The 13832-nt window shown below is 34.6% G+C and overlaps 1 protein-coding gene across 1 annotated transcript; it reads left to right on the plus strand. All coding sequences in view use genetic code 11, as the record gives it.

Annotated features, from left to right (window-relative positions):
• Positions 1-5752: 5752 nt before the first annotated feature.
• On the plus strand, positions 5753-11332 carry EGR_02196 (hypothetical protein; the record flags this gene model as incomplete). The annotated part of the gene is made up of 10 exons (XM_024491445.1): positions 5753-5782; positions 6396-6536; positions 7664-7758; positions 7790-7850; positions 7883-7948; positions 8754-8785; positions 8828-8987; positions 10229-10308; positions 11117-11192; positions 11228-11332. 10 exons carry the CDS (start codon positions 5753-5755, stop codon positions 11330-11332), a joined length of 846 nt encoding a protein of 281 aa, XP_024354298.1.
• Between the last annotated feature and the right edge of the window lie 2500 nt (positions 11333-13832).

Raw genomic sequence — 13832 nt, forward strand, 5'->3', positions numbered from 1 at the left:
GTGTCAATCTGTCAAACGCTGTACACTATAGGCTGGAGATACTCTGGAAATGCTAAATGATTCACATATGAAAGTGAAATTCTCCCTCGTCTGGTTTTCTAAGGAGGATTAAAATGTTTAACTAGACTTAACAGTTACAACCACTTCTTCGAAAAATGGAAAGAGACTCTTGTGACTAGTTCATAAAGACACTAGTTAATAGAGATAAGTGGAAAAAAACAAAATTAGACTACAATGCAAATTTGTTTTATCTCTTTTTTGGCATTATCTGTTGGTTTACTGGTTCTCAATGACTTAGAAACAAGTCTGTGCCAATTGCAAATATGTGTCATACCAAATACGTACATTGCAAATCAATTAATTTGATCTGAAAATTAGCAAAACAATCATAATCTTTCTCGTAAGAATATGGGGTTTTTGCACATAGTTATACACTTCTCTCTTATCTAGAGCAGAGTTGTATTATAAAAAATGAACTTGTGGTATGAAATGTTTCGTTGAGGTTTCAGTAAAGCGATGCTTCTTTGAAATAGGTGCGCAACTATACAGATCCCACAGCCCATGATGCATTCCAAGGAGTAAAAAGTGCTCTACTTTATCAGTACTGCTCACAATAGTCAAGAAAATATAAGTGTGGTGCACTATTTTTTAGCCTTCACAATCAGAAAGTTAATGCAAATTGCAAATGCCGTTCTTTTTTATTACAAGCTGGTTGCTATGGCCACAAATCACTCTTCTCAACACATCTGAATAAAGATTGCTTAATTCTACTTTAAAAAATTTCGAAGAGGAAAGCTTTAAACAAAGATAAAACGCAACAACATCCCCTCATGAGCAAAAGCTGATTAAATATAGATAGAATAACTCACTTTCTCTCCATTTGTTCCTCATCATTAGCATAAAAGTGAATAGACTATTCCTTGTACATTATTTGTTATCTCTGTCCGAAATAAAGTCAAATCGCCCTTTCGTTGTGCTTTGCATGGCAATTACAATGCTGACAAGACGAAACGAAAATGATGCAGATTGTCTCATTGTTTAAGACAAAGGAATAGTACAAAACATTGATAGCGTTCACAACGTCAGGACTTTTCTGTAGCTGTTTTAATTTTGAAATGAGAGCCAATTTCGGTGCATACTCTTTTAATTTGACCATTAGTGTTGTGGGTATAGTTCAAACTGAAACATTCTGAATTGGTGTGCGTAAGAGATTCTTCTAAAAATTTTGCGAGACTTACTAAAATAAATGAATTCTATGGTCAATAAGTACTACCAACGGTATGCGTTGAATTATTAGTTAAACTATACGATACCACCTGTAACAATACGATTAAAAGGGGAATATTTTTTTAATCTGGACCAAATTACTAAGACGTTTTGATTATTGGCATGTATTTAGTTTCGTGGATTTTGTCCAAATTCTTGACTCACCTATATGATTTCAAGAATTTTCACTATTGCTTGAGTTGATTTTAACTGCAGACCTCATAAAAAGGCATAAAATCCCATTCAACTATAAACTTTATGATCAAAATTCGATACCTTTATGTGCTGGACCGTTTTGGTTTCGAATTAATAAAATCGTATTTCATCACAAAACATGTAAATAAACTCCCTAATTCAAGGTAGATAGACTACCTCGGAATTGGTTGTGTTTACGAATGATTACCGTCTTCTCTAATAAAAAGTAGTAACGCATAGCCCTCATTTGATCAGACAGTACGTCAGTAGGTAAAGAAATACGTCTTTTATGTTTGATTTGCATGCCATTCACCTATCTATGGTTTTGGAATATCTGTATTACGAGTCATTGCTTCAGTCGGATGTGCCAAAGTGCGCCGTTTACTGGCTCTGAGGGTTCCCGTCTTCGATGGAAAAGAGGCGGTGATGGGACTTGACTTTTCCGCGGGTTCCCTCATTTCACATTCACCACCGCTGCCGCCGCTGTCCAAATCACGAATCGCCTTCTCCGCAGAGAGCTTGCCAGCATGCCGTTCTGACCGCCCTGATCTCTACATGGCGCGCCAGTGCAACGCCCTTGATTGCTTTTGCGTGAACGTCACCACCGGCGTCTTTCTGCCTGGCACGCGAGCCAGCAGTGAGGATCTTGTCGATTGCAGCACTGGTAGGATGGATCCTTTCTTGTAAACTTACCACGTAATAGTGTTTGACCCCTACTGTTTAGGTGATTACAATGGGAAACTGTTTATCGGAAATCAAACTCATCTTGCCTTCCAGTTACTAGTATCTTTGCCTTATTGACCTGCTATGAATCCTGATTACAACACGATTTCAGCACTTTTAGGTTTGTATAATGATGTACGGTGGTGTAAAATATTATTAGTTTTATTTTTCTTTGAAACGTGAGATGTTCATACAGGGATTAAATATCATATTCTCTATAATTTATAGTTTTTCATCACTTGTAGGCGCCCTTCCTGAGCTGTGGCTGAGTATAAATTTTTATGACTGGGGACGAATTCACTCAAGCGTTGAATATTCTTACTGATATTTTACGTGTTTTGTGAATTAAGTCATTTTAACAAATATAATTTACTGTTGGCAGAAACGCTTAAATTAAAATTGAAGTTAATGCAATGTTGGAGGCTTGTCTTCAGAATTAGTAACGAACCTTCTCTACCCATTCATGGCATCTTAAATTGGTAACAAAAGAATAAATCATAGCCGAAAGTAGAACAGTGATAAGCAGCATTATAAATTAGATGGCTGAATTCCGCGCAAGGGAAGACAGTAGTCAAAACTACCGTTGGTGATGAGCTGAAAAATGTGATTTAAATCCGTTAATTATACATTATGAATATCAAACTAGCATTCAACTGTGTCCTTTCTAAGATTAATCTGAAGAAGCATATTGCGAATATAAGTGGACTTTACTTGTATATTGAATAGCTCTAATTTGTATTAATTCAGCTACATTTAGGATTAAGCTACGTTCAGCAGTGCGCAAGATCTATGCCGCGAGTGGTTCAAATTATGAATTGAAATTCCTGGAGTCTCAAAGAGTAGAAATTTTTTCTTAAAAGAATATTTTTAAGCGCTGTGGCAACAGAATAATAGGGAGATTACATATGCTTACTTACCAGAAATGGTGAATCCCATATAGAGATTGGCAAAATAAAAGGGCGTGTCAAAAATACAACGTATTTTAAAATCTTACAATACTACACCCCAAGGATGTTTATTATAGAATGGTTTATAACTGGTAGTACCGGGAAAGTAGCATACTTCAGCTGATGTTTATTTAAAGAGCTGGAGCCCTCTGTAGTAGTAGATCGGTCAAATTGTTGCTGGACGATTCCCAGTTTATTCACTACGCCTCAACTTTGGGTTGAGCTTTATTTTGCGACATTGCATTTCCGGAACCTTCAGCCATGAACTGGAGATTGTAGGCTGGATGGCGAAGACTGTTATATGGTAATATAGCAATCAAAGCCTAAAAGCTTGAAGAATCCAAATCCAAAAAACCTTTACAATAGGACCTAGTTGAAAGATCAACAAGTAAATATGCCAGTTTTGCTATGTACAAACTGAATTCTTAAAGTATTTTGGTTTTGCTCATATTTCCACGATGGCCGGAGACCAGTTATCTTTTTGAATAACAGTTTCAGCAGCTGTGATGTTTACTACCAGAATGGAAGGAAATATTCACAGCATGCTTAGTTGACTTCACAATTTATTGTTAACTCTCTTCTACTACGTCTTGTTTTCGTAACATTCTTTTTCACAAGAATTTTAGCCAAATTTAGTAAAATATTTAAAGTTGTCCATGCCTGAGACAGGGGAAAATAACTTTAATTTGACTAAAATTTTGAATATTTTATCTCAAGTACATATTGCAATTGACAGTGCTTCAAGTGGCAGTTCTTAAAACTTAGGAAGCTACTCATTCGTGCAATTTAAAGACGCTTACGTCCCCTTAAAATGTATAAATTTGCCCTTATTGTGTTTTACCACGCAAAAATTGTTTCCGTATTTTTATTATTATTATTTTTATTTTTCTGGCAAGTTTTAGTTAAATTTAAAGAACTGAGGTTTAGAACAGAGCGACAAATTTTAGGATGTTTGAGCTATTACTTAATTTAATGCAGATAAGTGGAAATTCTGCCTTAAGGTGGAGCCCTTATCGGTGTCGCTGGGATGGCTTCAGAGAATATTTACTAGTCATTTTTGCGAACACTTACTTTATGTGTACATGGTGTACATAAAATAACAAGATACTTAAGCCTTAGGGTGCCATGCGATTCCTGTACTAGTCAACAACTTTGCTTTCATCGGCTGTCTCCTTCAGTATATTATCCATTGGATGAATGGTTTTTATCCTTGTCCCTTAACAGTTAATATCGCTGAGATTATTTAACGCGCTTTGACGCAAATCCCATCAACTATGTACTTAGCATTAAAACTTAATTCGTAATTTATCCATCCCCATTGAGTCATAATCAAATTTGAGCATCTGTTTGCCAAACCATTTTAAAGTACAAGCAACACTGCACTGAGAGGGGTAGAATCAGTTTTACTCACCGAACCTTGTTGATACTTCGGTCAAAAACATATACGAGGAAAACCCGAAGAAAAATTTTAGTAATGCATATGTTATCTCATGCAAATTTTATGCAGGTCAATCTATGCTTGTTGTTTGTTGTCATTACAGATAGCACGAACAAATAATCCTTTGCTAATTTTTCTCCTTCCTTACTCGTTCCGGGATGTAACGCATTCTTTTGATTGTTAATCAAGCCACCACTGCGAATTTTCATTCTTTACTATGAATAAACTATGTAACACTAAAAATATTGCCAAAAAGAGTATCCACGAATTATTTCCCAAACGGCAGTCTTGACATTTGGTAAAGGTGATGAATTTAATGGCGAAATACAGATAATGACCTCTTCGCTCCCTCGTCAGTGACTTCGCTTTACTTTACTCCATCCAAAATCAAAGCAACTTTTTTTGCGCTCTCAACTGAGGTTTTTGATCTTTAGCTGGATTTTTTATTTTCAGAATTTAAAGAAAGTCTGCCTTTTAGTAACCTAAAAAGCGACTTAAATATTTTTAGGCCTTCTTAGTATCTGGGTGAGCTGCTGAAGGACTGTTTGAAATGTGACTATGCTATGTGTCAGGGGAACTCTCCAAATCAATGTATTAAGTTATGATATTTGAATTTCAAACATTTACCTAGGCTTTCTATAAAGGAATTGTTGACTTCTATTATTTGTTTGGTCGTTTTACTGTAATTTTTGTATTCGATGACCAACTTTTCCCATGGATTTCTACCTGTCTGAATACTTTTATCCCTTTAAGGCCACACAAGAAAATTTATAGTGATCACCATTTCCTCCAAATATTATCTACCTTTAGCTTCTTAGCTTGTAACTATAATAAAAACAACCGTATTTACATCTATTGAGACTTTATTTGGAGATAAAGTTTAAACATATGTGCCTATTGCTCTTTCACCGAGGTTCTATGTAACAAATCGATAGTTGTTGTGATCGAGCTGTCTTCGAAAATACCTTCATTTCATTCACCTCTTGGTCAAACGCAAGTGTGTCAAAGGGATTTAGATTCTTTTCTGATGCCAGTTAAAGACATCAGGTTTTTTACTCCGAAAATGAACTACTTCGCGTTCTTTTTTGTCAAAAATCTACTTTTTAAACTGATCTTTTGGACCGAAAAGAGGTCTAAATCGACTGAGTAAACCACAATCACTTATGCATCTGTAGATAATTTAATGGAAGAAATTCTTTTTTTAATATCATTGGTTTGCTTCCATTAATGCGCAACGTTTCATCTTTTGCACTTCAAGGCAATGTTTATGGATTAATGATGAAGTAGAAAGCATGCTTATGGTTTAAGGGTATTTTTTTCTGCTATTATTTCTCCTTATGAAAGCTTTCTTCATCCGAGTGTGTTTTCACAAACTTTTTTCCATGATGAACAAAATGAGCTTTTTGAATGATAATATTAAAAACGCATCGTGACTATTTACATTTTGGCAAAATAAGTAATTGACAACCTCATAAACATTTCCAAATTAAGGTTATTCAACAATTTATGCTACAAAATAGTGATATCTTTATCGAATGGTACCACGATGTTCTTTGAACTTTCTTTACATATGTTGGAATTAGCAGGTGTGAAGTAAAATTAATGGCGACAGTGTCGAAAAAAAGTGCGATGCTATGGTATGAGCTTTTATTTCCATATGCCTTAATTACCGGAGATATTTTTTGCATAACTTTTAAATTTTCAAGTTAAAGTGTAGCTTGGTGGACGTAGTAATGTGATAGGTCAAATTCATGTCACTCCCATTTAAGGTATCTATAGATGATGAACGGGTTTCGTCCACTACGTCTGTCCTTTGGTTTTTTTAGGCGACGACGCTGAAGGTCATTAAGGAGGCAAATTATAAAAAGACTGGTCTAATTGTAAATAAATTTATTATTGACAGTTTCTGTATTGACGAATTATTTTCTGGAGAAAATAACTACAAATGCTTTGCGGGATGTCTAGTGGTAAGTTAGAAATACGTTTCCTCGAAAATGCTATTATCTGTCCCAGTTTAGCAAAAGGTGGGTAAATTCACTGCTAAGTACTTCGCGTTAGCAAAAGGATATGTGACTAATCACGCACATATTTGAAAGTTTTACTTGCTTCTACGCTTTTAAGACATAGTTTCAAAGGTATTGTTGATATTAGTTGTATTGCTTTTATCTCTATAGCCATTTTGAAGATCCACCTCGTGGTACTCCAGAGTGTAATGACTCACTACTCTAGCCAATTCTACGAAGACACATCCTCACCTGCTTCCACTGCTGTCGTGAGCACTAGTTCCTATTGGAGAACACGTATCATTCGTGCACTGAAGGAGCTCTGCCACGCATCTACGGGCTTCCAGCGCGTCGCCTCCATTCGACGTCTGTCCACTCTCGCAAGCTCCGGCTATAACGGACGTGCACTGACCTTCGAGGTGATACTCTACTCCACCGGCCACGGCAGGACTTTAGCCAGTCTGGAGGAGCTCATTAAGCATCGTCTTGATGAGGCTTATTTGCCAGGACTGGGATCGCTCGATCCTGAAGCCAGCTATGTTCAGCGCTTGGGGGAGAGTATGCCTGGTAGGTGGTCAGCTAGCTTAGATTCTTTTAGCAAATGTTGCTTCTTCTATTCTGCTAGTGAGCTAAGTACAATTTTAGTCATAGTTAGGAACTAGGAATGATTTGTTTAATGCTCTAAGGTCTCACAGTAGTAATGAATGATTTACCGGTTTTTCGATGCGTACATTTAAAATTTGAATTGTGCCATGAATTTGTGCATTAATGAAAATCAAAAATTGTATTTTATTTCTGCTTTATTAAAATTAATCCTGAATTATATATTGATAATCTTGTGTGATGGAATGTCGTTATCGCAACTTCGGATATGTTTAGCTGCTTAAAAGTTGTGCTAAACGATTTCTTTTAAATTTCGACGGCTATTACTTCTAATAAATATTCGTGAAGTATAGTGTCTGTGGTTTATTCAAGCATGAACTCAAATATGTCAACTGGCTAAAAAATAAGGCCGTGTACTTCTTACTTTCTGATGTGTCAAAAAGTTGGAGCTTTAAGAAAATTCTAACTACTGCTTAATTATTCAACAGTTTAGGTCTAACGATTTTCGTAATTTTTATTATTTTGCTTTCTTTTTGTTGTCATCATTCGTCACTGATATTGTTATATGCCCTTATTCCGTAAAGTTTCTTCACAATTTTTTTGCATCATTGTAGTGCAACACGAATTCACTCATGCAGATCTGTTTGTTTTCTACCTTTAGTAAGCATAAATTGGGTATTCCCATTTCTTTACAGTCCAAAATTTAGATTTTATTAATTGCTTCTGGTGATACCAGCGTTTTCTTTTTTAAAAGTATCGTGGACCCTACAAACGTAATTACGACTAAGGCAACAGTTGTAATTTCACAAAGTCATGACTCACTTCATTTCTGATTTTGAGGCATAAAGTTGGAAGTCTAAATGTCATACAGTGCGAGAACCAAACTCATTTTAAAAAGCAGTTAGATTTTGTGTCGGTTCACCTGATGACCGTTACAAATGCTCAATCTGTCCATAAACGAGAAAGAAACTGCTATTAAATAAGCTGACTTTCGGTATGATGACGAAATGTTTGTCCTATGCTTTTTGTCTAAGCAAAACATTTAATAAAACACAACGATAGAAAGGAATAAAAATTAGCTTTAGGGATTGCTTTTTTGCTAATCATCATCTATAACGAAAACAGTTATATTCCATGGCTGCTCTTTTTACCGAATACATAACTCATTCTAATGTTACTTTCCAGATCGCTCCTACCCTGTTACACAGTTCTGAAGTTACCACCATTAAAACTATTTAGAGTTTTTGATATCTATTAGACTATTCTAAATTTTAAAAAAAATCCCAGGTGTCAAAATTAAGTCAACGAATCACTAATGTGCCATTTCAATCGAAGCATGGCAGAAAATAAGCACGTACCCTGATGCCCGTATTTAAAACAGTGATCAGCTCGCAAACATTTAATGAAAAAATAAGGCACTGCTTTAACGCCTTTTTGTTTTTGCTCAGCCTTTGAAAGGATATTTGAAATATTTATGTACGCACATGACATTCTGGCTGTCGAAGATGAAAACGTTCCACGCAAAATAAGGGATTAATAAGTCGATTTCATTCAATTCTCTATATAATAATTTTGTAGTCTGGTCTAAAGAAAAATGTTGTTACAATAAAGTAATTGTTAGTTTTTTTCGGATATCTTAAAATTACTTAAAGGATTTCAATTTATGTCCACATTGAAGTGCAAAACCATTTTTTTCGTATAGTAGGAATGATAAAGCAGAGCGATTATTATTTATTTAAAAATACAAAGCTTGTACGTGCTGTTTATCGCATAATACTTTATCTTTGGAAAACTTTGAACAACCATATAAAAGTGAATTCGGTTGTGCCCAATTTTTATGCATCGTGATACAGACATTTAACTACAAGTAATAGATCTCACTTACAAAAAAATTGCCTACGATTTTAGTCGACATTTTGTAGATACTATAATCTTGACAATGTTTGAAGTCTGATATTTGTTTTTTCACCTGAGAGAAAACAGCCTTGCCAGAAAGTAGAAAGCCAACTTATTTTAACTATGAGAAATTGGACATCATGCTGGTAATTAAACTAACAAAACAGTCTTTAGATGTAATTAGAAGGCAAGTTTTTAATCCTGAACAGGGATTGGATTAAGTGAATTAGCTGTTTGTAAGAGAAAACGCATGTAATAGTTCTAACCAATCCAACATATTTGTTAAATAGTTTTGATTCCCCTATAATAAAATAATTTATATATACTCCCATCTTGATGTATAGAAAAAAGGCAACTTTGGAGTTGCCTATAGATGAGGCTAAAATTTATTGATAGTGTTACTTGAGTAAACCCAAAATGTCCATTAATTTTGGCAACAACTTTGACGCAGTTGTTTCACCGAAACACTGAGAAACCACCGATATTATTGCAAGTTTACATCATAATCCAAGCTTTTGTTTACTTACTCTTAAACTTTACTGTGTTGCAGGTAAGAACTTGGATTTTAAAATCTGTATTCTTACAGATTGTCCTCGGGATGCAAGTGTTCTGGCATAATTTGTGATTGTTTCATTTAATTTCCAAATTGTTTTGTGGTAATTTTAAGTACTTAAAGTTTAGTTATTTCCATCAAAATTTTAGATGATTATATTAAAACCAGTTTTTTTCGAATGCGGAGTACCTTGCCAGATCTGAGTCCCATTGAATTTGAATGAGTGTTTATTTGGACTATGAGTAAGAAACGAGTGGTTATCCTCCAGTCGACTTATCCTAATTTTATTGGTTGATATGAAATTTTATTAAGCTAACTTTTATATATTAATGGTTAAATAAAAATTACCTTATGTCATTGAATTCTTTTTCAGATCCCAAACCAGATTTCAGACAACATCCGGACGTCTACTCCAAGGAAAAGGAGGTACATGTGGTACCTTCTACTCTAGAATAATAAAACAGCTATTCAAGTTCGTGTACTTACATCCCATCTGCCTACATTGGAGTTATGCATCCATTAGACCTATATTTTCAAAGTCAATATTCTTTTTTAATAAACCGAATCAAATCCTTTGAATTGATATGTTTTTATGTAATTTTAGATCAAAGCGGACTACAAAAGTAATGAAGGTGTAGATCTGACAAGTATGTACCCCAATTCCTGTATTTTACAAAAACTTAGGTAAAATTAAATCATATAAGTAGCCACAACTTTGTCCTTTCTGTAATTAAGTTTAATTAAATCTTCCTCCATTTTAATTTGCTGTGTTAGAAAGTTACAGACAAACAAATAATTGTCGGGATGTGGATTTGATCATCTGACATGGTTAGAAGATAACATTGGGGTGTCTTTCGGATTTAGACATGGGCAGAGATTCGCCGCAACAGGATTATCCTGGAAGCAGTCGTAGGTACCCCATTACGGTTCGGCAAACTGCTCATGAACTCGCAGTTCAAAATAGTTGGAGACATCGAGAAATTCTCAACCAGCCCGGTGTTATTGCCGGTAGGCCAAAGTTGAATGGGCTTTTTTAATAGGGAATTTTTGTTTGATATTTGAATAGATTCCTTATTGCTTGAATAAAATAATATTTAAAAGTTTTGGAAATCAACAAAACACTGTTTAGTTTTAATTCACGAGGTTAATGCAATCACGATTTTAAATCAGTGTAAAAGCAGGAAAAATGGCTAATCTAACAAAGTAAGTTAAATGTGCACTTGCTAATGCGATTTTCAAAAAGAAACTAGAAATTAGAAACTGCGGCGATCGGTTGCCAGAGAAGCTTTTTAAGACGTAATTGATGTAAAATAAAGGCAAATAAACTTTCTTAGCTTTGTTTTATGTCATTGTACTAACAATGCTGCACTGTACAATTTCTAAGATATAACCTTAATGGTTTTTCAAATTTGCACGAATGAGTCATTTTTTGTTCTTAGCTCTAGTTTTCATGACGATTTACTGTTATGTTCTTAACAACTTGATGAAAAAGAGATGAACCTGGAGTTTTGTTGTTTCAATGTAATTCAAATGACAATTTTTCATATTTTTTAGAGTGTTACCCTATTGTAAATTGGTTAGAAATTAAAGTCTTAGCTTATAGGTCAAAATAATTGTGTTCACTTTAGCATTTATATTATGTGATATGGCTAAGAAGAAAAGTCGCCGTAGGAATGGTTATTTAAAATATATGTTTTTGAGATGGTGAGAAGCAAACTTTGGTTATTCCAAGGAGATAAGTTTTTTTAATCCTCGTTTTATCTGCAAATTTAAAAGAATTATATGTAGATTGGTAATTTTCTTGAAAGCAGTTGTTTTTTACTAAAATTCAAATTTACTGGAGCGTGTTCAGCATTCATCATGAAAACCAATTTGATAACCCCATTCATTAATAATATCCATGCATAGAACTGTAAAATCAAATGCGTTGTTTAAAGTGGACTAGTTCATCGTCAGAATAAATCAATTGCAAATATATATTGAATTCTTTTAAAAGTACACCTTCATGAAGTTGCTTTGAAATAATAAACGCCGTTTTTACTTTTCTACTTTTTATTTCAGGTGACATAATTTTATGCGCATATTAATCTCTATTTACTCAAAAAGCATTCTTTTGCCTGGTAGGAAGACTAAAAAATTCTTATTGTATGCAATTAAAGGCGTTCATAAGGAAATCAGAGTACCATAAATTTATCTGATCATCACTGTTGCCCGTTGCTTTCGGGCAGCTTGTATTAGTTTACAATGTTACCAATTCACCCGTTAGCCATCGTTGGAAGTACTATCGCTGGATTGTTGTTGCTGATTCTGCTCATCCTCTTCTGCATATACCGTCTGCGCAAGAAAGACGAGGGTTCGTACTCCCTTGAGGAGCCGCAGAAGGGTCCTGCCACCTCTGATGCTTATATGCGTGCTTCCAGTCGCGAATTCTACGCCTAGTTCTACCACCACTACTCGTTTCTCTCTTGTATATAGACTTCTGTCCTTCCCTTTCATCATCAAATGCTTGTATTTTCTCTCTCTCTTCTTCCGCCACACCACTAACTATACTTTCTGCATGTGGCTTCTTCAAGTAGCAGCTTAGGTTTTAATTAATCTTGCACATTATTTTTATTCCCTTACTCTTTGTCTTGTAAAATTTGTTTATCCGGCTTTTGCTATCAATGTGTGCACCTGTGAGCGTGGGTGCGAATGTGTGATTGCCTTCAGCCCACGTGAATGCAAGTAATCGCATGAGATGGAATATAATCATTTGTAGATAAGTATTCCTATTCGATAGGCGATGATATAAAGCGAGAAGTTTATGGGCTTTTGTGTATTTTTTGCATCTTTTTGATTTGCCGATGGATCCTTATAGTAACCGGATTAGTGTAATAGTTTTGCATGAATGCCTAAAATGTATTCGATGGCTATTTCGCAGCATACAGCGCCACTTAGATCTCCAAGTTTTTACACATTGATGCAAAAAAGTGTTTTCAAAAAGGATTTGATTCGGTAACTTATTATCTTTGTAAAGTACATTTAAGGTATGCATTATTTAGAAGGCCTACTTAAGCGGTGCATACATAGAAATATGATTGTAATAAGTTGATAGTGCTAGATTTCAATTTAGCTTTAAAGATCTTGATATAGGCGAGTGTAATTTTGTGCCTTTAAACGTAACATCTTCCACCTTGAATTTCACTTTTCCAGACATGTAGCAGTTCATAGTGAATTAGGTCAAATTAGAAACAACTCGGAATTGTGTAAGGTGTTGATCCTAAATTAAAATTGAAGGGCGGTGTCTGTGACGTGATGTGCTACTATTTTTTGGACAAGTTGAATTTGCAAACTTCCTTTAGGTAAATTTCGTCAATTAATCAAAAAGGTCTTTCTACTAAACAAATTGTTTTCTAGTATGTCAGACGTTATTTTTATATTTTCATGAACGCATAAAAGCCCAATAAATAATCGCGAAAATAGTTGCACAATATTTATGAGTTCATAAAAGAATCCTCAAGATAACCATCCTTAAGAGTTTTAAACCTAGACAAAACTTTAAGGAAATTGTAAAAGAATTAACTGCTTCGTTTGATTGTTCTATTTACAGTGTCAATTTTATTGCTGACAATTAGAAATATTCGCAATTTTCCCCAAATTGATCTTCTTCAGTTTGTTTTAAGACATTACTACTTTGTCGTTTTCACATGTTTAAAAGTATTTCACAAGCGAATCGCCAAAGTGGAAATGTGTAAGTCTTTGACATCGGTGATACTTTGTAAATACGGATCAAGTGAAAATCACAGACAAGAAGACTCAGAGGCTAGGACGAAAGATAAAGCATGGTAATTATTGTGCCGAAAGTCCTGAAACAATACGGACTTGCTCCACTGCTAATGGATTAAATGTTCACTTTGCCGAAATAGTTTTTAGCTTTCGAATCGCTTTATGCTATTTTGACACGATATAACAATTTGTTTTTCATTTATTCAAGTTTAGCACAAATTGTTCCAAGACGACAAACTACCGAAGATAATTACAATGATGAAATTTAAAATAATATTGTTAAATAACATGTCAATGTATAGATTTTGGTAGAAGCTGTATTTGTTGTTTAACAATTCAACCTCTGAAAAAGTTTGAAAATTATCAGGAGCTGACAGATTATGCGGAACATTTAAATCCATGGGAAATTGCTGATTAGTTTACAACTAATACCATCATTTATG

Source organism: Echinococcus granulosus (assembly GCF_000524195.1).
Source record: "Echinococcus granulosus chromosome Unknown EG_S00009, whole genome shotgun sequence".
NCBI lineage: Eukaryota > Metazoa > Platyhelminthes > Cestoda > Cyclophyllidea > Taeniidae > Echinococcus > Echinococcus granulosus.